A 22,551-nucleotide genomic window follows, 5' to 3' on the forward strand; every position below is an offset into this window, starting at 1 on the left:
ACCCTTGACCATTAACTTTGACTTCCCATTTTGCCCCTCATTTCCATTTGAATTCGAATTCATTTCTTCCCTCCATTTATTCCCATGGATGTCCACCACCTTCTAGAAGCTTCTGGAACCTTGACTTTGTAGAGTTGACTTTGACCAACATTTCCTAGTGTGACTAGGATTTCTTGTAAATGAAGGATTCCTTATCCATTTCGACTTCTCGTAATGACCATAATGCCCCTGGGGTCTCCTAGTGTGACTAGGACTCCTTTCCTTAGTTGGGTTAGGTTTCCTAGTTCAACCAGGATTTCCTGTTCCAATCGGGATTTCTCATTTCTGGCTCCGCAATGATGGTTCTGAACTTGATGTTTCCTAGTGTGACTAGGAATCCTCATTTGACTAGGATTTCGGCCCCTTTCCTGGTTTGACCAGGATTTCTCTCGTTTTCCTAGTTTGACTAGGAAATGTCTAAAAATGGTCCTTTTGGCTCCTTTTCTCTTCTTTGCTCATTTTATCCTATAAGAACAAAAACAAACTAACAACACACAAAATATCGAGTTCTTGCACTCTGAGTTAGGGAGTTAGTATCATAAAATAGTGTAAAATGAGCACTCAACACACCTCCAAACTTAGATTTTGCTAGTCCTCGAGCAAAAAGAACAAAGAAAAGACTCAAGACAGCCTCAAAACATCCCAACACATGATTTCATAAGCACAGCCATAAATAGCATAGTCAAGCAGATACATATAGAATTTATTCCTCAATCTCTAACAATGCTTCAATTAACATACCTTACTCCTCCATGAAATATATAGACCATCCTTGACACAAACTCAAGTGGTTAGACAAACAAGACTAAATCAGCATACACAAAATAGATTCAACTTCAATTCTCACTAAGGCATACTCTCAATAATAAAACGCTCAGATATTTGGTCAATACGTGCACTCAAGTATATGTGAGAGATGATATGATAAACGAATACAAAAAGCTCACATAATAATCATGAAAGAAAGGCACAATGGAACAAAAACACTGATCTCAATAGAAGGAATTAAAATACTTGGAGCAGAATCAGTAACCATAAGCTTCCCTTTTGTCTAGACTCCACATAATGAACCACATTTCTCCCAAGATCAAATAGGACTTTTATGCGGGTTGTAATGGAGGCTTAGGTTAGGACAAGGTATTGAAATGAAAGGGATAACAAAGGGCTACAGACTATGGATTTGCACAAGGAAATCAATAGAGGCACTCTTTGCATAATTTGTACTCATAGCTCAAATTCGAACACCTTTCCACTTCCATCTTTTGAAATCGTCCCTTCCCTTTGATTTTTGATTTTTGATTTTTGATTTTTGATTTTTTTTTTAAGGGAATGACAAACACTCTTAAGCACAATTCATTTTCCTTTTTCATCAAGCTACGCATAGACATTTATTTTCAACCTCACATTTTCACCAACTCCATGCAAATTCATAGGTAAGGTAAACGGGTAGAGGAGTGAAACACCCCCAAACTTAGGGTTTGGTATAAGGGTAAACAAAGAAAAGGTCATTAGGCTCAAACTGTTTGACTAGGGTTATAACATAGGGTAGGCTTTAGGCTATGGGTTAAAAACAAACAAGGCCTAATATCATCTCCTAAGATTCATGTAGTTATATCCATGCTTTGAATAGATTAAGAGAGAAGTTCTAGCTCATTGATTCACAATTATACTCCAAGTACTTAATCAAAAGAAAGAATAATGAGATCACAACGACTTTATATGACCAGAAAATATTAGAGTAATGTCAACACTCAAGAATTGAAGTACAGGGCTCAAAAGCTCACTTAGGTCATACAAGTATACTCTATTAAGTATATGCATCTCTAAGCATGCAAGTCATCACTTAAGCTCATGAAAACAAGGCCACAAGTCCATAGAGTTGTAAAGCATGTTACGAAACAATACTAGATAAAGAAAAATACATACTATATATACAGGCTAGACATGCTCAAAATAACCATACATAATGAAATCAATTAGTTGGGGACTCAAGACTTAAAACAAACAAAAAGACTAAAAAAAAATTTTTTTTTTTTTTTTTTTACACACTAAAAACGAAAAATGCGCTGCATTCCCCACCCCCAAACTTAAAAGAAACATTGTCCTCAATGTTTAAATGAATGACAAATGTAATGCACAATGTAATGAAAAGAGGAAGGGAAAAACATCAAATAAAACAAAACTAATGAACGGAGCAAAGAGAGGGTGAAAACGTACCTTGGCTGATGTGAAAATGGCTCGCCCACGCATATGTACAAAATCACCTCCTCGTCGTCATCCATCCCTTGGGTTGCCTCCCAAGAAGCGCTAAGTTTCACGTCTTCAGCCAGACCTAGTCTTGTACTAGAAATCAATTTTCTCTTGGTTCAACTCAAAATCAGGTTCAAGGAAAGGTTTCACACGATGACCATTGACCTTAAATATGTTCCCATTCTTCGGGTTCTTGAGTTCAACTGTACCATAGGGAAACACTCTAATCACCTCATAAGGTCCGGTCCATCTCGAACGCAACTTGCCTGGGAAGAGACGTAATCTTGTATCATATAATAACACCTTCCCTCCAACAAAGAATTCTCTTGGGCGTAGCTTCTTATCATGGTACCTCTTGGTCCTTTCCTTGTACAACTTAGCATTCTCATATGCGAAATGTCGTATTTCCTCCAGCTCACTAAGTTGCAACTTCCTTTTCTCACCAGCGGCATGAATATCAAAATTGAACTTCTTAATCGCCCAATATGCCTTATGCTCAAGCTCAACTGGTAAATGACAAGCTTTCCCATAGATCAGTCGAAACGGAGACATTCCAATGGGCGTCTTGTAAGCAGTGCGATAAGCCCATAATGCATCATTAAGCTTGGTAGACCAATCCTTCCTATTGGCGAGCACTGTTCTTTCCAAAATGAACTTGATCTCACGATTCGATATTTCCACTTGCCCACTCGTCTGAGGATGGTAGGGAGTAGCCACTTTATGCCTTATTCCATATTTCTTCATCACGGCCTCAAACAGCTTATTGCAAAAATGCGACCCCCCATCACTAATGATTGCTCTCGGGGTACCAAATCGTGCAAAGATATTCGTCTTAAGGAAATTCAAGACCACCCGAGCATCATTAGTCCTACAAGCGACAGCTTCCACCCACTTAGACACATAATCAACTCCAACCAGAATGTACTCGTATCCAAAAGAAGATGGAAATGGCCCCATGAAATCTATACCCCAAACATCAAAGATCTCAACTTCCAACATAAAGTTCAGCGGCATCTGATCACGAGCAGAAATATTTCCCATCTTCTGACATCTGTCACATGTGAGATAAAACTGATGACAATCATGAAAAATAGTGGGCCAAAAGAAACCTGCTTGAAGAATCTTGTAAGCGGTCTTAGTTCCTCCACCATGGCCTCCACATTCTTTAGAATGGCACATCTCAATGACATTCCTCTGCTCTATTTCCGGTACACATCGTCTAATCAACTGATCTGACCCATATTTGAACAAATAAGGATCATCCCACACATATTGTCTGACATCATGCAAAAACTTCTTCCTTTGGTAGTGTGTCAGATCATTGGGCAACACTCCACTTGCTAAATAATTCGCTATGTCAGCATACCATGGAGTAGTCAAAATGGCGAAAAGCTGCTCATCCGGGAATGACTCTCGTAACGGTAGTGTGTCCTCTTCAGACTGTTCCTCATTGACGAGTCTACTCAAATGGTCTGCTACCACATTCTCACAACCTTTTTTATCCCTGATCTCAATATCAAATTCCTGTAGCAACAGAGTCCATCTAATCAACCTCGGCTTGGCGTCTTTCTTATTCAGCAGATACTTGAGAGCGGCATGATCCGTGTAGATGATAATCTTAGACCCAATCAAATAACTTCTAAATTTCTCCAAGGCAAAGATCACAGCAAGCAACTCCTTCTCTGTAGTAGAATAGTTCAACTGCGCATCATTCAGAGTCCTGCTTGCATAATAGATCACATGTGGCAGCTTCTCAACTCTCTGACCCAAAACAGCTCCAATAGCATAGTCACTTGCATCACACATAAGCTCAAACGGCAAGTTCCAATCGGGTGGCATGATGATCGGAGCGGAAGTGAGTAGCTTCTTCAATTTGTTAAAGGCAACCAAGCAATCCTCATTAAACTCGAAATTCACCTCTTTTTGCAATAAGGTACACAAAGGCCTGGAAATCTTGGAAAAATCCTTGATGAATCTCCTATAAAACCCAGCATGGCCTAGGAAACTTCTTACTTCCTTAACGCTCGATGGAGGCGGCAATCTCTGTATCACATCAATCTTGGCCTTATCAACTTGTATGCCCTCTTTTGAAATCACATGACCCAATACTATCCCTTGTTGAACCATGAAGTGACATTTCTCCCAATTAAGCACTAGATTGGCTTCTTGACATCTTTTCAGAACTAAAGACAAGTTATCCAGACATGCATCAAAAGACGAACCAAAAACAGAGAAATCATCCATAAATACCTCAATGATTCTTTCTACCATGTCGGAGAAGATAGACATCATGCATCTCTGAAATGTTGCGGGCGCATTGCACAATCCGAATGGCATCCTCCTATAAGCAAATGTACCAAATGGACATGTGAACGTGGTCTTCTCTTGATCCTCGGGCGCAATAGCAATCTGATTGTACCCACTATAACCATCCAAAAAGCAATAGTGACTATGGCCAGCCAACCTTTCCAACATCTGGTCAATAAATGGCAAAGGAAAATGATCTTTCCTTGTCGCGGTGTTCAGCTTCCGATAGTCAATACAAACACGCCAACCGGTTTGTGTCCTTTGGGGAACCAACTCATTATGCTCATTCTTCACCACAGTAATACCACTTTTCTTCGGCACCACTTGAACAGGACTAACCCACTTCGAATCACTGATAGGATAAATAATACCAACATCCAACAATTTGATTACCTTATTACGCACAACTTCCTTCAGAGTTGGATTCAGTCTTCTTTGGGCATCACGAGTAGGCTTGGATTCCTCCTCAAGTAAAACTCTGTGCATACACACTGTGGGTGAGATCCCCTTGATATCGGCTATGGTCCATCCCAATGCTAACCGATTTTCCTTCAGAACTCTCAAAAGTCTTTCTTCCTCGCCTGCACTCAAATTAGCTGCAATAATCACAGGCAAAGTCTCATTTTCTCCCAAAAATGCATATTTCAAGTGCTCCGGTAATGGTTTCAGCTCCAACTTAGGTGCTTGCTCAATAGAAGGAAGTGTCTTTTGATTCGTAGGCACTAACATTTCAAACTGGTTGAACCACTTATTTCTGAGAGGTCGGGTGCCTTCCAAACGTGTAGGAGTTGTTTCCATGATTTCATCTAATTCACTGGACTCTGGTGTTCCCAAAGCAACCTCCAATGTATCTTCTGCAAGGCTAGTTTCGCACACTTCCTCAACCAATGGGTCCAAACTATCAATCCTCAAGCAATCATCCTCCTCCTTTGGATACCTCATTGCACCAAAAACATCAAACTCAACTGTTTCACCAAGTACAGACATTGTCAACTTCCCATTACTCACATCAATCTTGGTGTTCGCTGTGGCCATGAACGGTCTTCCCAATATGATCGGTAGCTCATTCCCTCTAATTGGGGTATCCTCCATTTCAAGAATGATAAAATCAGCGGGCATGATCAAATCTGCAACCCGAACCAGCACATCTTGTTGAGTGCTCATTTTACACTATTTTATGATACTAACTCCCTAACTCAGAGTGCAAGAACTCGATATTTTGTGTGTTGTTAGTTTGTTTTTGTTTTTATAGGATAAAATGAGCAAAGAAGTGAAAAGGAGCCAAAAGAGCCATTTTTAGACGTTTCCTAGTCAAACTAGGAAAAGTGGAGAAATCCTGGTCAAACCAGGAAAGGGGCCGAAATCCTAGTCGAATGAGGATTCCTAGTCACACTAGGAAACATCAAGTCCAGAACCATCATTGCGGAGCCAGAAATGAGAAATCCTGATTGAAACAGGAAATCCTGGTTGAACTAGGAAACCTAACCCAACTAGGGAAAGGAGTCCTAATGACACTAGGAGACCCCAGGGGCAATATGGTCATTACGAGAAGTCGAAATGGATAAGGAATCCTTCATTTACAAGAAATCCTAGTCACACTAGGAAATGTTGGTCAAAGTCAACTCTACAAAGTCAAGGTTCTAGAAGCTTCTAGAAGGTGGTGGACATCCATGGGAATAAATGGAGGGAAGAAATGAATTCGAATTCAAATGGAAATGAGGGACAAAATGGGAAGTCAAAGTGAATGGTCAAGGGTCAACTATGAAAAGTCAACAAGTCAAATGGGCCATGGGCCTATGCAATGCCGAAATCTGAAGGGGCCATGCATGCATGCATGCGCCAGCCCAAGAGGAAGTCCATGCGCAAGCCCAAGCCTATCAGCCATGCGCAAAACCCTAGGGGGCTGGTGTGTGTCACTTAAGCCCAAGTCATGCAGCCCACAAGCCAAAGCCCAAGAAATCCTAGCTGAAAAAGAAGTCAAAACCCTGGAAAATAGAGCACCAATTTCGACAGCAATTCTGTAATTCTCCAGAATGAATCAGGTAGCATGCCATATATGGTTGGAAAGATACGGATGTTAGCTTCGCAGGGAATTTTACGGATTTCGATTCCGAGTTTTCTAGCTCAAGATATGGCCATTTTAGTGGAGGTAGCGCAGCAGTTCCGCGAGCTGAAAAAGGAGTTACGCCCAAAAAGAGCCCAAATCAGCCCAAGGCCCATGCTTGGCCGAAAATTATAAGCCTTGGTGTGCAAGGAATGCACTTATCCCACATTGAAGAGAAAGAGAAATCTCAGCCCCACTTCCCTCTATAAATATATCTCTAACAATCAGAAAAGGGGTCTGTTCTGAAGTGTTGTCTCTCCTCTTTAATTTTCAGAAACCCTAGCTAGCCTCCTTCTCTTTATTTTATTTTTCTGAAGCAAACCCTATCAGCCACCATCTTTTTGTTTTCTTCTTGTGCCGCAGCCACCATCTCCTTCTCTCTTTTTATTTTTCTTCTTTTCTTTTGTGGCCGAAACCTACCAGCCACCTTTATTTGTGTGTCTTCTATTTTCGCGCTGAGTTGACAGAGGGAAAGGAAGCCAAGCCGCAGCCACCAACCTTCAGCCGTGCCACCTTCTTGCTGCCACCATCTTGCCGAGCACCTCCACCTCTTCGCCGTGGAGCCCAAGGCCGAGCAGCAGCCCATCACGCCATCACCTTGCAGCCGCACCTCCACCTTGCTGCCCCGGCTTGATCTCTCTCCCTTTCTTTTATTTTCATTGTTTTAATTATGCATTATTTATTTGTGAATTTAATTATGTGTAGCTGAATATTGGGCTATGGCTAGGATGAAGCCCTAGCGATGCTGTTTACTCTCACTATGGATTATTGATATTTTAATTATTTACATGTTGACAAATCTTGGATCTCTGTTTAAATTGAATCTATTTGTTTCGCATCTTTGACTGATCACCTTAGGTTGCATGCATCTAGATATTTGTTGTGAAACTAAATAAGCTCGAAAGGATGATAGTTTCAATAGGCAACAAGTGGGTATCCTAAGATAATATTCATGAGAAAAGAGATCATAGATGACATACAGTACATTAATTTGGAGCCATGCGCTATGTGTTTGTCACTCTCACAGATCGTAACGACTCTTGCATGGGTAACAGCTGCCTTAGCTTAGAACTAGGGAACATGCAAGTTAACTGGCTAAGGAAGGCCCAAGAAGCTCTTAGTTTATGCACAGTAAGGGGAGTAATTGCTAAAAGTAACTAGCCAAACCTTTTAGTAGACGAACTTTGTTGACATGTTTATATATTGATTGTTAATATCCATAGTAGAGTGAATGGTATGCTAGTGGTGGATTCTGACCCCTAGTGTTTCTTTATTATTGTTTTATCCAAATTCATTCAGTTGTTATTTTAAAGTTTTGTCATTTCTCTGTTCGTTTAGTTAGCCTTAAAAACCAATCAAAACCCCCCATTTGCGTGTGTGAGTTAGAGCTGAGTTAATTGAATTTAATTGAGTTAGTAATCGTACACTAGTACAATTCCCTGTGGGATCGACCTCGTATTTGTAAGCTTTGCTACTTAGCGATTCGTGCACTTGCGAGTTAACCTAGAGCTCAGAAAAGATTATTTAATTTGCTCTAGGAAAACATACAACAAGTTTTTGGCGCCGTTGCCGGGGAATTGTTATTTGTGTTGATTGCTAGTTTAATTATCTTTAGTTAAGTCATTTTAGTTAGGTTTTATTTTCTGTTTTTATTTTTGGTTCTCACTGATTTCTCTTGTTTCTAAGGTACAATGGAAGAATCAAATTCGAAGATCACTCCTCTTTCACGCGTAGAAGGCCAGAAGGTGTTGAGTGCGTACAAGGGAAGGCCGAGACTCAATTGGACACCATTACGGATGAGGTCAACTCTTGTGTCGCCGAAAGGAAGTGAATCTGAAGAAGCATACGAAGAGGAGAAATCAGAAGAGGAAGTCGAGGAGACCTTGCAGCCGAATGCATCTCAAATGAGAATACCTTTGAGTGATTATTCGTCTCCAACGCTTCTAGCTCAACCTACGTGCATTGTTTATTCTCAAGTGGAAGCTGATTTTGAACTTTCAAGTGGGACAATCAAACTTCTTCCATTATTTCATGGGTTAGAAGGAGAGGATCCCTACGTGCATATCAAGGAATTTCATGCAATATGCGAGATTGGCAAGCTGAGGGGGTTGAGCGATGATCAAAGAAAGTTAAGGTTATTTCCATTCTCTCTTAAAGATAAAGCTAAACAGTGGTTGTTTTCCTTGCAGGTCGCTTCAATTACAACATGGGAGGAACTGGCATCTAAGTTTCTTCTGAGGTTCTATCCAGTTAGCAAGACTATCATCATGAGGAAGCAGATCTTAGGGTTTACACAATCAGAGGACGAAGTGTTTCATGAGAGTTGGGAAAGGTATCAAGAGCTTCTGACTTCGTGTCCGCACCATAATCTTGCCCCGTGGATGCAGATTGAGTATTTTTATGAGGGTCTGTTAGATCAAGATCGTAATATGGTGGATATGACATGTGGAGGAGCACTGAAAAAGAAGACTTTTGAGGAAGCATGGACACTCTTTGACACATTGGCATTGAGTTCACAGCAGTGGAATAGACGGAAAAGAGTGGAAAAGAAATCAGCTATGGAAGCTGAGATGTCTGAGCTTAAGCAGATGATGCAAGTTCTGATGGCAAATCAGGAAGCTAGGCCATCACATGGAGAGCCGTGTTTTGAGATTGAAAAAGTTCAAGTTAGACCGAGTGTACAGTCCCCTGTTGAGCAGCGAAGTACTTATTTGGAGGACATGATGGCTGCATTAGCCCAGAGTACAACTTCGATGTCTAATGATACTAAGACATTCATGAATAAGACTGAGGAGCAGTTGAGTGTCACAGCTAAAGCTATCTCGAATTTGGAAGCCCAATTGGAACAAGTGACTTTGACTTTGGACAAAGTGGTAAAGGGTGCACCAATTCAGGATAGGGCAGAAGCAATCACTACTTTGAGAAGTGGGAAAGTAATCGACAACAAAGTGGGCACCACTAGAGATGATAATTCAGGAAATGAGGATGAAGTTGAGATTTTAGAGCCCGAACAAGTGGAAAAGTACAAGAGGGATAAAGTTAAGGTTAAGGATGAGGAAGAGGAGGAAAGAAAGAAGCAAGAAAAGCACATTGCTACGCGTGCTAGCAAGAAGGCCGAGACTACCTCCTCTATCCCAAGAGCTCCATTGCCTTTCCCTCAACGTCAATGGAAGCAGAATAAAGATGAGCAAGCCAAGGAAATTTTAGAGATGTTTAAGAAAGTGGAAATCAACATTCCTTTGCTTGATGCTATTCAGCAGATTCCTAAGTATGCCAAGTTTTTGAAGGAATTGTGCACACACAAGAGGAAATTTAAAGAACATGAGCAGGTGTGTCTGAGTGAAGAAGTAAGTGCGGTTTTGCAAAGGAAGTTGCCGCCCAAGTTGAAGGACCCTGGCAGTTTTACGATTCCATGTTTGGTTGGAGATCATAAGTTTGAGAAGGCATTGCTGGATTTGGGAGCAAGTATAAATTTGATGCCGTATTCAGTTTTCGCACAGTTGGGCATAGGAGATCTTAAACCTACTAGTGTTACTCTTCAATTGGCAGATCGTTCAGTTAAGGTTCCAAAAGGTGTGGTTGAAGATGTGCTGGTCCGGGTTGCAGATTTGATCATGCCCGCTGATTTTATCATTCTTGAAATGGAGGACACCCCAATTAGAGGGAATGAGCTACCGATCATATTGGGAAGACCGTTCATGGCCACAGCGAACACCAAGATTGATGTGAGTAATGGGAAGTTGACAATGTCTGTACTTGGTGAAACAGTTGAGTTTGATGTTTTTGGTGCAATGAGGTATCCAAAGGAGGAGGATGATTGCCTAAGGATTGATAGTTTGGACCCATTGGTTGAGGAAGTGGGCGAAACTAATCTTGCAGAAGATACATTGGAGGTTGCTTTGGGAGCACTCGAGTCTAGTGAGTTGGAAGAAAACGTGGAAACAACTCCTACACGTTTGGAAGGCACCCGACCTCTCAGAAATAAGTGGTTCAACCAGTTTGAAATGTTAGTGCCTACTAATCAAAAGACGCTTCCCTCTATTAAGCAAGCACCTAAATTGGAGCTGAAACCGTTACCTGAGCACTTGAAATATGCATTTTTGGGAGAGAATGAGACCTTGCCTGTGATTATTGCAGCTAATTTGAGTGCAGGCGAGGAAGAAAGACTTTTGAGAGTTCTGAAGGAAAATCGGTTAGCATTGGGATGGACCATAGCCGATATCAAGGGGATCTCACCCACAGTGTGTATGCACAGAATTTTACTTGAGGAGGAATCTAGGCCTACTCGTGATGCTCAAAGAAGACTGAATCCAACTCTGAAGGAAGTTGTGCGTAATGAGGTAATCAAATTGTTGGATGTTGGTATTATTTATCCTATTAGTGATTCGAAGTGGGTTAGTCCTGTTCAAGTAGTGCCAAAGAAAAGTGGAATTACTGTGGTGAAGAATGAGCATAATGAGTTGGTTCCCCAAAGGACACAAACCGGTTGGCGTGTTTGTATTGACTATCGGAAGCTGAACACCGCGACAAGAAAGGATCATTTTCCTTTGCCATTTATTGACCAGATGTTGGAAAGGTTGGCTGGCCATAGTCACTATTGCTTTTTGGATGGTTATAGTGGGTACAATCAGATTGCTATTGCGCCCGAGGATCAAGAGAAGACCACGTTCACATGTCCATTTGGTACATTTGCTTATAGGAGGATGCCATTCGGATTGTGCAATGCGCCTGCAACGTTTCAGAGATGCATGATGTCTATTTTCTCTGACATGGTGGAACGAATCATTGAGGTATTTATGGATGATTTTTCTGTTTTTGGTTCGTCTTTTGATGCATGCCTGGATAACTTGTCTTTAGTTCTGAAAAGATGTCAAGAAGCCAATCTAGTGCTTAATTGGGAGAAATGTCATTTTATGGTCCAACAAGGGATAGTATTGGGTCATGTGATTTCGAAGGAGGGCATACAAGTTGATAAAGCTAAGATTGATGTGATACAAAGATTGCCACCTCCATCGAGTGTTAAGGAAGTAAGAAGTTTCCTAGGCCATGCTGGGTTTTATAGGAGGTTCATTAAGGACTTTTCTAAGATTTCTAGGCCTTTGTGCACCTTATTGCAAAAAGAGGTGAATTTCGAGTTTGATGAGGATTGCTTGGTTGCATTTAACAAGTTGAAGAAGCTACTCACTTCTGCTCCAATCATTATGCCACCTGATTGGAACTTGCCATTTGAGCTCATGTGTGATGCAAGTGATTATGCTGTTGGAGCTGTTTTGGGTCAGAGAGTCGATAAGCTCCCACATGTGATTTATTATGCAAGCAGGACTCTGAATGATGCACAGTTGAACTATTCTACTACAGAGAAGGAGTTGCTTGCTGTGATCTTTGCCTTGGAGAAATTTAGAAGTTATTTGATTGGGTCTAAGATCATCATCTACACGGATCATGCCGCTCTCAAGTATCTGCTGAATAAGAAAGACGCCAAGGCGAGGTTGATTAGATGGACTCTGTTGCTACAGGAATTTGATATTGAGATCAAGGATAAGAAAGGTTGTGAGAATGTGGTAGCAGACCATTTGAGTAGACTCGTCAATGAGGAACAGTCTGAAGAGGACACACTACCGTTACGAGAGTCATTTCCGGACGAGCAGCTTTTCGCCATTTTGACTACTCCATGGTATGCTGACATAGCGAATTATTTGGCAAGTGGAGTGTTGCCCAATGATCTGACACACTACCAAAGGAAGAAGTTTTTGCATGATGTCAGACAGTATGTGTGGGATGATCCTTATTTGTTCAAATATGGGTCAGATCAGTTAATAAGACGATGTGTACCGGAAATGGAGCAGAGGAATGTCATTGAGATGTGCCATTCTAAAGAATGTGGAGGCCATGGTGGAGGAACTAAGACCGCTTACAAGATTCTTCAAGCAGGTTTCTTTTGGCCCACTATTTTTCATGATTGTCATCAGTTTTATCTCACATGTGACAGATGTCAGAAGATGGGAAATATTTCTGCTCGTGATCAGATGCCGCTGAACTTTATGTTGGAAGTTGAGATCTTTGATGTTTGGGGTATAGATTTCATGGGGCCATTTCCATCTTCTTTTGGATACGAGTACATTCTGGTTGGAGTTGATTATGTGTCTAAGTGGGTGGAAGCTGTCGCTTGTAGGACTAATGATGCTCGAGTGGTCTTGAATTTCCTTAAGACCAATATCTTTGCACGATTTGGTACCCCGAGAGCAATCATTAGTGATGGGGGATCGCATTTTTGCAACAAGCTGTTTGAGGCCGTGATGAAGAAGTATGGAATAAGGCATAAAGTGGCCACTCCTTATCATCCGCAGACAAGTGGACAAGTGGAAATTTCGAATCGTGAGATCAAGTTCATTTTGGAAAGAACAGTGCTCGCCAATAGGAAGGATTGGTCTACTAAGCTTAATGATGCATTGTGGGCTTATCGCACCGCTTACAAGACACCCATTGGAATGTCTCCGTTTCGACTGATCTATGGGAAAGCTTGTCATTTACCAGTTGAGCTGGAGCATAAGGCATATTGGGCGATTAAGAAGTTCAATTTTGATATTCATGCCGCTGGTGAGAAAAGAAAGTTGCAACTTAGTGAGCTGGAGGAAATACGACATTTCGCATATGAGAATGCTAAGTTGTACAAGGAAAGGACCAAGAGGTACCATGATAAGAAGCTACGTCCGAGAGAGTTCTTTGTTGGAGGGAAGGTGTTATTATATGACACACGATTACGTCTCTTCCCAGGCAAGTTGCGTTCGAGATGGACCGGACCTTATGAGGTGATTAGAGTGTTTCCCTATGGTACAGTTGAAATCAAGAATCCGAAGAATGGGAACATATTTAAGGTCAATGGTCATCGTGTGAAGCCTTTCCTTGAACCTGATTTTGAGCTGAACCAAGAGAAAATTGATTTCTAGTACAAGACTAGGTCTGGCTGAAGACGTGAAACTTAGCGCTTCTTGGGAGGCAACCCAAGGGATGGATGACGACGAGGAGGTGATTTTGTACATATGCGTGGGCAAGCCATTTTCACATCAGCCAAGGTACGTTTTCACCCTCTCTTTGCTCAGTTCAGTAGTTTTGTTTTATTTGTTGTTTTTCCCTTCCTCTTTTCATTACATTGTGCATTACATTTGTCATTCATTTAAACATTGAGGACAATGTTTCTTTTAAGTTTGGGGGTGGGGAATGCAACGCATTTTTCGTTTTTAGTGTGTAAAAAAAAAAAAAAAAAAATTTTACTTTTGTTGTAAATTAAGGGTATCAAACCCACATTAAAATGCATCTGTTCTTAAGATTTCATTCACCATAGTGATGGATTCGAATCTTTAGAAGCATGCAACAGTGTTTTTGAGTCTTTTTGTTTGTTTTAAGTCTTGAGTCCCCAACTAATTGATTTCATTATGTATGTTATTTTGAGCATGTCTAGCTTGTATATATAGTATGTATTCTTCTTTATCTAGTATTGGTTCGTAACATGTTTTACAACTCTATGGACTTGTGGCCTTGTTTTCATGAGCTTAAGTGATGACTTGCATGCTTAGAGATGCATATACTTAATAGAGTAGACTTGTATGACCTAAGTGAGCTTTTGAGCCCTGTACTTCAATTCTTGAGTGTTAACGTTACTCTAATATTTTCTTGTCATATAAAGTCGTTGTGATCTCATTATTCTTTCTTTTGATTAAGTACTTGGAATATAATTGTGAATCAAAAAGCTAGAACTTCTCTCTTATTCTATTCAAAGCATGGATATAACTACATGAATCTTAGGAGATGATATTAGGCCTTGTTTGTTTTTAACCCATAGCCTAAAGCCTACCCTGTGTTATAACCCTAGTCAAACATTTTGAGCCTAATGACCTTTTCTTTGTTCACCCTTATACCAAACCCTAAGTTTGGGGGAGTTTCACTCCTCAACCTGTTTACCTTACTGATGGATTTGCATTGAGCTAATGAAGCTGTGAGGTTAAAAAGAAATGTGTGTGCATAGCTTGGAAGAGAATGAATTGTGCTTAAGAGTGTTTGTCGTTCCCTTTCCACAAAAAAAAAAAAAAAAAAAAAAAAAATCAATCAATCAAGAATCAAAAATCAAAGGGAAGGGACGATTTCAAAAGATGGAAGTGGAAAGGTGTTCGAATTCGAGCTATGAGTGCAAAATTATGAAGGAATGTCTCCATTATTGTTTGGTGCAAATCCATAGTCTGTAGCCCTTTGTTATCCGTTTCATTTCAATACCCTATCCTAACCTAAGCCTCCATTACAACCCTTATTAAAGCCCTACTTGATCTTGGGAGAATTGTAGTTCATTATGTGGAGTCTAGATAAAAGGGAAGCTTATGGTTATTGATTCTGTTCCAAGTATTTTAATTCCTTCTATTGAGATCAGTATTTTTGTTCATGGTGCCTGTCTTTCATGATTAATATGTGAGCTTTTTGTATTTATTTATCATATCATCTCTCACATATACTTGAGTGCACGTATTGACCCAATATCTGAGCGTTTTATTGTTGAGAGTATGCCTTAGTGAGAATTAAAGTTGAATCTATTTTGTGTATGCTGATTTAGTCTTGTTTGTCTAACCACTTGAGTTTGTGTCAAGGATGGTCTATATATTTCATGGAGGGTAAGGTATGTTAATTGAAGCATTATTAGAGATTGAGGAATAAATTCTATATGTATCTTGCTTGACTATGCTATTTATGGCTGTACTTATGAAGTCATGTGTTGGGATGTTTTGAGTCTGTCTTGAGTCTTTTCTTTGTTCTTTTTGCTCGAGGACTAGCAAAATCTAAGTTTGGGGGTGTGTTGAGTGCTCATTTTACACTATTTTATGATACTAACTCCCTAACTCAGAGTGCAAGAACTCGATATTTTGTGTGTTGTTAGTTTGTTTTTGTTTTTATAGGATAAAATGAGCAAAGAAGTGAAAAGGAGCCAAAAGAGCCATTTTTAGACGTTTCCTAGTCAAACTAGGAAAAGTGGAGAAATCCTGGTCAAACCAGGAAAGGGGCCGAAATCCTAGTCGAATGAGGATTCCTAGTCACACTAGGAAACATCAAGTCCAGAACCATCATTGCGGAGCCAGAAATGAGAAATCCTGATTGAAACAGGAAATCCTGGTTGAACTAGGAAACCTAACCCAACTAGGGAAAGGAGTCCTAATGACACTAGGAGACCCCAGGGGCAATATGGTCATTACGAGAAGTCGAAATGGATAAGGAATCCTTCATTTACAAGAAATCCTAGTCACACTAGGAAATGTTGGTCAAAGTCAACTCTACAAAGTCAAGGTTCTAGAAGCTTCTAGAAGGTGGTGGACATCCATGGGAATAAATGGAGGGAAGAAATGAATTCGAATTCAAATGGAAATGAGGGACAAAATGGGAAGTCAAAGTGAATGGTCAAGGGTCAACTATGAAAAGTCAACAAGTCAAATGGGCCATGGGCCTATGCAATGCCGAAATCTGAAGGGGCCATGCATGCATGCATGCGCCAGCCCAAGAGGAAGTCCATGCGCAAGCCCAAGCCTATCAGCCATGCGCAAAACCCTAGGGGGCTGGTGTGTGTCACTTAAGCCCAAGTCATGCAGCCCACAAGCCAAAGCCCAAGAAATCCTAGCTGAAAAAGAAGTCAAAACCCTGGAAAATAGAGCACCAATTTCGACAGCAATTCTGTAATTCTCCAGAATGAATCAGGTAGCATGCCATATATGGTTGGAAAGATACGGATGTTAGCTTCGCAGGGAATTTTACGGATTTCGATTCCGAGTTTTCTAGCTCAAGATATGGCCATTTTAGTGGAGGTAGCGCAGCAGTTCCGCGAGCTGAAAAAGGAGTTACGCCCAAAAAGAGCCCAAATCAGCCCAAGGCCCATGCTTGGCCGAAAATTATAAGCCTTGGTGTGCAAGGAATGCACTTATCCCACATTGAAGAGAAAGAGAAATCTCAGCCCCACTTCCCTCTATAAATATATCTCTAACAATCAGAAAAGGGGTCTGTTCTGAAGTGTTGTCTCTCCTCTTTAATTTTCAGAAACCCTAGCTAGCCTCCTTCTCTTTATTTTATTTTTCTGAAGCAAACCCTATCAGCCACCATCTTTTTGTTTTCTTCTTGTGCCGCAGCCACCATCTCCTTCTCTCTTTTTATTTTTCTTCTTTTCTTTTGTGGCCGAAACCTACCAGCCACCTTTATTTGTGTGTCTTCTATTTTCGCGCTGAGTTGACAGAGGGAAAGGAAGCCAAGCCGCAGCCACCAACCTTCAGCCGTGCCACCTTCTTGCTGCCACCATCTTGCCGAGCACCTCCACCTCTTCGCCGTGGAGCCCAAGGCCGAGCAGCAGCCCATCACGCCATCACCTTGCAGCCGCACCTCCACCTTGCTGCCCCGGCTTGATCTCTCTCCCTTTCTTTTATTTTCATTGTTTTAATTATGCATTATTTATTTGTGAATTTAATTATGTGTAGCTGAATATTGGGCTATGGCTAGGATGAAGCCCTAGCGATGCTGTTTACTCTCACTATGGATTATTGATATTTTAATTATTTACATGTTGACAAATCTTGGATCTCTGTTTAAATTGAATCTATTTGTTTCGCATCTTTGACTGATCACCTTAGGTTGCATGCATCTAGATATTTGTTGTGAAACTAAATAAGCTCGAAAGGATGATAGTTTCAATAGGCAACAAGTGGGTATCCTAAGATAATATTCATGAGAAAAGAGATCATAGATGACATACAGTACATTAATTTGGAGCCATGCGCTATGTGTTTGTCACTCTCACAGATCGTAACGACTCTTGCATGGGTAACAGCTGCCTTAGCTTAGAACTAGGGAACATGCAAGTTAACTGGCTAAGGAAGGCCCAAGAAGCTCTTAGTTTATGCACAGTAAGGGGAGTAATTGCTAAAAGTAACTAGCCAAACCTTTTAGTAGACGAACTTTGTTGACATGTTTATATATTGATTGTTAATATCCATAGTAGAGTGAATGGTATGCTAGTGGTGGATTCTGACCCCTAGTGTTTCTTTATTATTGTTTTATCCAAATTCATTCAGTTGTTATTTTAAAGTTTTGTCATTTCTCTGTTCGTTTAGTTAGCCTTAAAAACCAATCAAAACCCCCCATTTGCGTGTGTGAGTTAGAGCTGAGTTAATTGAATTTAATTGAGTTAGTAATCGTACACTAGTACAATTCCCTGTGGGATCGACCTCGTATTTGTAAGCTTTGCTACTTAGCGATTCGTGCACTTGCGAGTTAACCTAGAGCTCAGAAAAGATTATTTAATTTGCTCTAGGAAAACATACAACACATCTTCAACCACACCTTTCGGAACCTTTACTGAACGATCTGCCAATTGAAGAGTAACACCAGTAGGTTTAAGATCTCCTATGCCCAACTGTGCGAAAACTGAATACGGCATCAAATTAATACTTGCTCCCAAATCCAGCAATGCTTTCTCAAACTTATGATTCCCCACCAAACATGGAATTGTGAAACTACCAGGGTCTTTCAACTTGGGCGGCAACTTTCTTTGCAAAACAGCACTTACTTCTTCACTGAGACACACTTGCTCATGTTCTTTGAATTTCCTCTTGTGTGTGCACAATTCCTTCAAGAACTTGGCATACTTAGGAATCTGCTGAATAGCATCAAGCAAAGGAATGTTGATTTCCACTTTCTTAAACATCTCTAAAATTTCCTTGGCTTGCTCATCCTTATTCTGCTTCCATTGACGTTGAGGGAAAGGTAATGGAGCTCTTGGAATAGAAGAAGTGATCTCGGCCTTCTTGCTAACACGCGTAGCAATGTGCTTTTCTTGTTTCTTTCTTTCCTCTTCTTCCTCATCCTTAACCTTAACTTTATCCCTCTTGTACTTTTCCACTTGTTCAGGCTCTAATATCTCAACTTCATCCTCATTTCCTGAATTATCATCTTGAGTAGTGCCCACTTTGTTGTCAATCACTTTCCCACTTCTCAACGTAGTGATTGCTTCGGCCTTATCCTGAATTGGTGCACCCTTTACCACTTTGTCCAAGGTCAAAGTCACTTGTTCCAATTGGGCTTCCAAACTTGAAATAGCTTTAGCTGTGACATTCAACTGCTCCTCAGTTTTGTTCATGAATGACTTGGTATCATTAGACATAGAAGTTGTACTCTGGGCTAATGTAGCAATCATGTCCTCCAAATAAGTACTTCGCTGCTCCACTGGGGACTGTACACTCGGTCTAACTTGAACTTTTTCAACATCGAAACATGGCTCTCCATGTGATGACCTAGCTCCTTGATTCGCCATCAGAACCTGCATCATTTGCTTAAGTTCAGACATCTCAGCTTCCATAGCTGATTTCTTTTCCACTCTTTTCCGTCTATTCCACTGTTGTGAATTCAACGCCAATGTGTCAAAGAGTGTCCATGCTTCCTCAAAAGTCTTCTTTTTCAGTGCTCCTCCACATGTCATGTCCACCATACTACGATCTTGATCCAACAAACCCTCATAAAAGTACTCAATCTGCATCCATGGGGCAAAATTATGGTGTGGACACGAAGTCAGAAGCTCTTGGTACCTTTCCCAACTTTCATGAAACACTTCGTCCTCTGATTGTGTAAACCCTAAGATCTTCTTCCTCACAATGGTAGTCTTGCTAACTGGATAGAACCTCAACAGAAACTTAGATGCCAGTTCTTCCCATGTTTTAATAGAAGCGACCTGCAAGGAAAACAACCAATGTTTAGCTTTATCTTTAAGAGAGAATGGAAATAACCTTAACTTTCTTTGATCATCGCTCAACCCCCTCAGCTTGCCAATCTCGCATATTGCATGAAATTCCTTGATATGCACGTAGGGATCCTCTCCTTCTAACCCATGAAATGATGGAAGAAGTTTGATTGTCCCACTTGAAAGTTCAAAATCAGCTTCCACTTGAGAGTAAACAATGCACGTAGGTTGAGCTAGAAGCGTTGGAGACGAATAATCACTCAAAGGTATTCTCATTTGAGATGCATTCGGCTGCAAGGTCTCCTCGACTTCCTCTTCTGATTTCTTCTCTTCGTATGCTTCTTCAGATTCACTCCCTCTCGGCGACACAAGAGTCGCCCTCATCCTTAATGGTGTCCAATTGAGTCTCGGCCTTCCCTTGTACGCACTCAACACCTTTTGGCCTTCTGCACGTGAAAGAGGAGTGATCTTCGAATTTGATTCTTCCATTGTACCTTAGAAACAAGAGAAATAAGTGAGAACCAAAAATAAAAACAGAAAATAAAACCTAACTAAAATGACTTAACTAAAGATAATTAAACTAGCAATCAACACAAATAACAATTCCCCGGCAACGGCGCCAAAAACTTGTTGTATGTTTTCCTAGAGCAAATTAAATAATATTTTCTGAGCTCTAGGTTAACTCGCAAGTGCACGAATCGCTAAGTAGCAAAGCTTACAAATACGAGGTCGATCACACAGGGAATTGTACTAGTGTACGATTACTAACTCAATTAAATTCAATTAACTCAGCTCTAACTCACACACGCAAATGGGGGGTTTTGATTGGTTTTTGAGACTAGACAAACTAACAGATAAATGACAAAACTTAAAAAGAACAACTGAATGAATTTGGATAAACCAATAATAAAGAAACACTAGGGTTCAGATTCCACCACTAGCATACCATTCACTCTTCTATGGATATTAACAATCAATATATAAACATGTCAACAAAGTTCGTCTACTAAAAGGTTTGGCTAGTTACTTTTAGCAATTACTCCCCTTACTGTGCATAAACTAAGAGCTTCTTGGGCCTTCCTTAGCCAGTTAACTTGCATGTTCCCTAGTTCTAAGCTAAGGCAGCTGTTACCCATGCAAGAGTCGTTACGATCTGTGAGAGTGACAAACACATAGCGCATGGCTCCAAATTAATGTACTGTATGTCATCTATGATCTCTTTTCTCATGAATATTATCTTAGGATATCCATTTGTTGCCTATTGAAACTATCATCCTTTCGAGCTTATTTAGTTTCACAACAAATATCTAGATGCATGCAACCTAAGGTGATCAGTCAAAGATGCGAAACAAATATATTCAATTTAAACAGAGATCCAAGATTTGTCAACATGTAAATAATTAAAAATCAATAATCCATAGTGAGAGTAAGCAGCATCGCTAGGGCTTCATCCTAGCCCTAGCCCAATATTCAGTTACACATAATTAAAACCATAAATAAATAAAGCATAATTAAGACAATGAAAATAAAAGGAAGGGAGGAAGAAATCAAGCCACGGATGACGAGGTGGAGGCGGCTCCACCCTTGGACGGTGTGGCTGCAAGGTGGCGGCGTGATGGGCTGCTGCTCGGCCTTGGGCTCCACGGCAAGGAGGCTGAGGTGCTCGGCAAGGTGGCAGCAAGGTGGTGATGCGTGGCTGAATGTGGTGGCTGTGGCTCGGCTTCCTTCTCCGTCTTCAACTCAGCGCAAAAATAGAAGGCACACAAACAAAGGTGGCTGGTAGGTTTCGGCCACAAAAGAAAAGAAGAAAAATAAAGAGAAGAGAGATGGTGGCTGCGGCACAAGAAGAACAAGAAAGAGATGGTGGCTGCTAGGGTTTGCTTCAGAAAAATAAAAGAAAGAGAAGGAGGCTAGCTAGGGTTTCTGAAAATTAAAGAGGAACAAAGAGAACAGACCCCTCTCCTTGAGTTGTAAAGATGTATTTATAGAGGAGAGTGGGGCTGAGATTTCTCTTTCTCTTCAATGTGGGATAAGTGCATTCCTTGCACACCAAGGCTTATAATTTTCGGCCCAGCATGGGCCTTGGGCTGATTTGGGCTCTTTTTGGGCGTAACTCCTTTTTCAGCTCGCGGAACTGCTGCACTACCTCCACTAAAATGGCCATATCTTGAGCTAGAAAACTCGGAATTGAAATCCGTAAAATTCCCTGCGAAGCTAACATCCGTATCTTTCCAATCATATATGGCATGCTACCTGATTCGTTCTGGAGAATTACAGAATTGCTGTCGAAATTGGTGCTCTTTTTTCCAGGGTTTTGACTTCTTTTTCAGCTAGGATTTCTTGGGCTTTGGCTTGTGGGCTGCATGACTTGGGCTTAAGTGACACACACCAGCCCCCTAGGGTTTTGCGCATGGACTTCCTCTTGGGCTGGTGCATGCATGCATGCATGGCTCCTTCAAAATTCGGCATTGTATAGGCCCATGGCCCATTTGACTTGTTGACTTTTCATAGTTGACCCTTGACCATTCACTTTGACTTCCCATTTTGTCCCTCATTTCCATTTGAATTCGAATTCCTTTCTTCCCTCCATTTATTTCCATGGATGTCCACCACCTTCTAGAAGCTTCTGGAACCTTGACTTGTAGAGTTGACTTTGACCAACATTTCCTAGTGTGACTAGGATTTCTTGTAAATGAAGGATTCCTTATCCATTTCGACTTCTCGTAATGACCATATTGCCCCTGGGGTCTCCTAGTGTCATTAGGACTCCTTTCCCTAGTTGGGTTAGGTTTCCTAGTTCAACCAGGATTTCCTGTTCCAATCGGGATTTCTCATTTCTGGCTCCGCAATGATGGTTCTGAACTTGATGTTTCCTAGTTTGACTAGGAATCCTCATTCGACTAGGATTTCGGCCCCTTTCCTGGTTTGACCAGGATTTCTCTCGTTTTCCTAGTTTGACTAGGAAATGTCTAAAAATGGTCCTTTTGGCTCCTTTTCTCTTCTTTGCTCATTTTATCCTATAAAAACAAAAACAAACTAACAACACACAAAATACCGAGTTCTTGCACTCTGAGTTAGGGAGTTAGTATCATAAAATAGT

General features: G+C 40.8%; 1 protein-coding gene across 1 annotated transcript; it reads right to left on the reverse strand.

The window, feature by feature from the left end:
* Positions 1–1,392: 1,392 nt before the first annotated feature.
* On the reverse strand, positions 1,393–19,727 carry LOC147292879 (uncharacterized). Its single transcript, XM_086230950.1, has 5 exons — positions 18,642–19,727; positions 18,043–18,518; positions 5,002–5,755; positions 3,571–4,908; positions 1,393–1,413 (listed from the first exon to the last, which is right to left on the reverse strand). The coding sequence occupies exons 1-5, from the start codon at positions 19,725–19,727 to the stop codon at positions 1,393–1,395; spliced, it is 3,675 nt and encodes a 1,224-aa protein (XP_086087076.1).
* Positions 19,728–22,551: the final 2,824 nt, after the last annotated feature.

This window comes from Dryas octopetala, chromosome 2 (assembly GCF_963921425.1).
Source record: "Dryas octopetala chromosome 2, drDryOcto1.1, whole genome shotgun sequence".
Classification (NCBI taxonomy): Eukaryota; Viridiplantae; Streptophyta; class Magnoliopsida; order Rosales; family Rosaceae; genus Dryas; species Dryas octopetala.